The sequence below is a fragment of the Asparagus officinalis genome, chromosome 1 (assembly GCF_001876935.1).
Source record: "Asparagus officinalis chromosome 1, Aspof.V1, whole genome shotgun sequence".
NCBI classification, from domain to species: Eukaryota; Viridiplantae; Streptophyta; class Magnoliopsida; order Asparagales; family Asparagaceae; genus Asparagus; species Asparagus officinalis.
The window spans coordinates 11699072-11702666 of record NC_033794.1 but is presented as its reverse complement, the minus strand read 5'-3'; the positions used below and the strand labels follow the sequence as shown (position 1 = coordinate 11702666).

Here is a 3595-nt window from a genome sequence, read left to right as displayed (position 1 = left end):
CATATGACAGAAGATTATTCTCTATAAAGAGGAAAACTATACATCACAATAGATTTTCATCTGACTGAGTAGCCTAATCTATTTATTACTATTCAAGAAAAGCCATCATTTTGGTCCAACTTTTGGTCTACCACTGCGCGAGTCATGAATTCAAATAATTCCAACAAATGTTCCCAAAACTAAAAGCAATTTAAATTCATAAGAATACGAACTTGGAAAACACAAAAAGAGAGGGAAAAAACTAACTCCAATTCACATAATTGCCGCAAATTTCAAGTCCGGCTAGTCTTTATTTGTATCTACATCGAGTAAACAGTTACTTCCTTAACCCGCTACACAATCAAACCCAAATCCAGCTTATTATCATTTCTATCCCTAGTTAACTACAGATCCGAAAAGAAATAAATTCACATCAATTAAGTCCTCTTGCTTCTGTGGGTCTTGACCTCTCATGTTGTCTTCTTCATCGATCTACTATGAGCATATTAGGGAACTTTGGATTATAATCCACATGATTTATAATCTATTAACCCAAGTGGATTATAATCCAAAGTGGATTATAATCCAAAGTGTCTGGTAAATTTGGTGGATTACAATCTGTTTTCAATAGTAAAGTGTTTAGCAAATGGGTGGATATAATATTAATATATCATGGTTGTCATTTGTCAAAATGATAAAAGAGAACATGGAGTTGGTAGTGAGTTATTAAATGAGGCTTGGATTTTGTCAAATTATGAGGGGTATAATTGCCTTTTACTTGGTCAAACCTCATGGATTATAATCCACCACAAATTGACCTGGTTACCCCAGGTGATTTTTGGTGGATTCTAATCCAAATAATCACTTGCCAAAATATCCAAAAGTTGATTATAATCCACTAATCCAATTTGACCATTTGCTAAACAAGCTTTATGTCTCCACAAGGTGAGACTGATTCCATTTAATTTGTGTGTGGGTTTGTTCAAATATAATGAACTATACTGTTTTGATATTTCAATATAAGATATTATTTTTTGTGAATCGTAATAGATTTATACCAAAATAAGCAGGTGACTGCGATTTTTTTTATTATGCACATACGTGTGCTGTGTCCTGCACGTGATACCGGAAATCTAGTTTATTTATCATGAGAAAAGCCTGCAAAACATGTGACACGAAATCTGAATAACATGTTTCTACCCCAGAATAAATCATGTTATAAACAATCTACCATGATAATCAATCATGTAAATAAGTTTGTGATTCTGAACGGCTCTTGGAAACAGAATTTCTCCCAATTTCACAATATTTCTCTTCAGCCAATTATCAATTTAGAGTACTACAGCCATCAAATGGGAGCATTAAGATAAAAGTAAACAACATATGAAACTGAAATTGAATGTCCACTGGATATTTACAGCACAGTTTGCTTTATTGCAGAGACAATCAAGTGAAAATTTATTACACAGGTATATATGTCAAAAAAACAGATCAACTTACCGTGAAATTAGTGCACTTAACACAATTTAGATTCATCTCAACTAAATAATGGTAAAAACCAGAGTGACGCGTATGAAGAGAAACCGGAGTACCATATATTAACACAATACAAAATTTAGAATGCAAAATGCCCCTGATCAATATATTTGAAAGGTAATCATGTAATTGATTAACATTAAATATGTAAACTGATTAGGATATGGGAAGCATAATACATACCCATAATACCGATCCTTTATATTCTGCTGGGCTAATTCCCCAGTTTCAGGCATCTCATGTCGATATGGACATTCAGCCCCTCGGGTGCATTCACCACGAACGTAGAAACTACAAACATGGGCTCGATTTCTCTTGTAATATGGTGTTGTCCTCTGAAGTTTTAAGATTGTGTCATTCGGACGTTGCTTTCCATATGATGACTCATAATCTATGCCAGCTCTAGCCTGTGAACAGAGACATGACAAAGGTGAGAAAAAGGTAAATGAGCACCTCTGCTGCAAGATTGAGAAATACACAATAAAAGCTTTAAAAAAGCAAGCATGACTGTCTTAATAATCAAAATTAACATCAAATAATAGAACTTTCATGTGCATATGTAAAACAGTTGACATAAAACTAAATCCTCATTACTTGCGTGACCTAGCCCATGGACTGTCATAACTCTCCACCAAAGTTTAATCACCCTCGAGAAATAGAATGGTACAGATGTGTATGCATGTAATTTTGGTACTAGACAATCATAGAATGAATATGAAATCGTGAAATCGTACAACATACACTAATGTACTTGGGACATGGACGTGTTTCAAAACATTAATCTGCTATCATGTCTGGGAGCAATAAAAAATTCAGCAATTAGTGGATTATTCCTGTGATAGTAATTGCAAATATCAAAAGTATTGACTAAGATTAAGAGTCTTAAGATGATAACCCAAATCTAAGGGTTTATAACCATATTGAAAAGAAATACTAACCAATGGGTCAGAAGCTGGGTTTCAAACAATTTTATAATTTATGTCCCAGTCCAATTGAAAAAAATCTTGAATAATGTCATAAAATTGATTTCCCTCCTGAGTTCTCAATCAGGGAAGATAAATTTATGTAAAGGGAAAGATTACGGTTCATCAGGTATGGAAATTAATTTCCAACAGGATGTCTCTTCCACGCATGAAAATGACATGTATGTTGCATTGAGGACACAACTGGCATGTGTGTAGTACGCTGCACGTGCTTGGGACGCTGCCACCCGAGGCACATACCACTCCAAATTAGGATAACACTACCGGAAGCCTAGATTCCAGTCGTATTTACAATTTTCTTTTACTGTGACAATTCTTATCTGCATAATGGGTTCCATCATTCTTCCTTAACTTGGCCTCCTTTCTAAAAATAGACTTGTAGGCATTTGTTAATGTAGTTGTCCTTGAGAACATTTCAAGCCCATTATCAAGTACAACGAACCTTCACCAGCTGCTCACATGAAGAAACAAAGATCTTAGCCTAGCAAGGATGCGTTCTGGAATAAAGTCCTAAAACAACACCTAGCTAAACAAACTCATGGCTATAGTTTACCAATTTCAGGAGCTCTTGAGCCTGCTCAACCCATTCACAGGCTTAAATTTTGTACTGAAGTTCCTATTTTCAAATATGAAAAAGTCGACTCACACATAAAAAAAATATTTTAGAGCAGCTAGAACATCTTTTAGACCAAAGAATTACAATAACACGTACTGAAACAAAGTTACGTTAATTTACTAGTTTCACATTTTTTCATGCTCATTCCAGCTCAACCTCAAGCTTGAGATTTTCTCACTATAAATTTAAAGTTCCTTTGCTAAACATCCTTTACAATAAAAGTGAACAGAAATTTTACAATCCAAACTGGCTGGTAAAATATTCAACTTGAAGCATGTGCTAAACTAGAGCTAAGAACCTACCACAGGTCCCCAACTAATCTTGTCTAACACAGAAAATGAGCTATAGTTAGGATACGTTTTCCTCATACTTTAAAACCATCTAGAAAACTAGTCATTTATTAGGAGCATTTCCACTCCAAGCTGGAAGCTTTCCTGAAACACAATTGCACAGAAACCAACACAAATCACCAACGAGCGAC

General features: G+C 34.8%; 1 protein-coding gene across 1 annotated transcript in view; it reads right to left on the bottom strand.

Moving 5' to 3' along the window:
• Positions 1-3595, bottom strand: part of LOC109850037 (zinc finger CCCH domain-containing protein 49-like) — a 6422-nt gene that overhangs the window by 1256 nt on the left and 1571 nt on the right. The window contains 1 exon segment of the mRNA XM_020419936.1: positions 1699-1922. Within this exon segment, the coding sequence (XP_020275525.1) occupies positions 1699-1922 (224 nt within the window).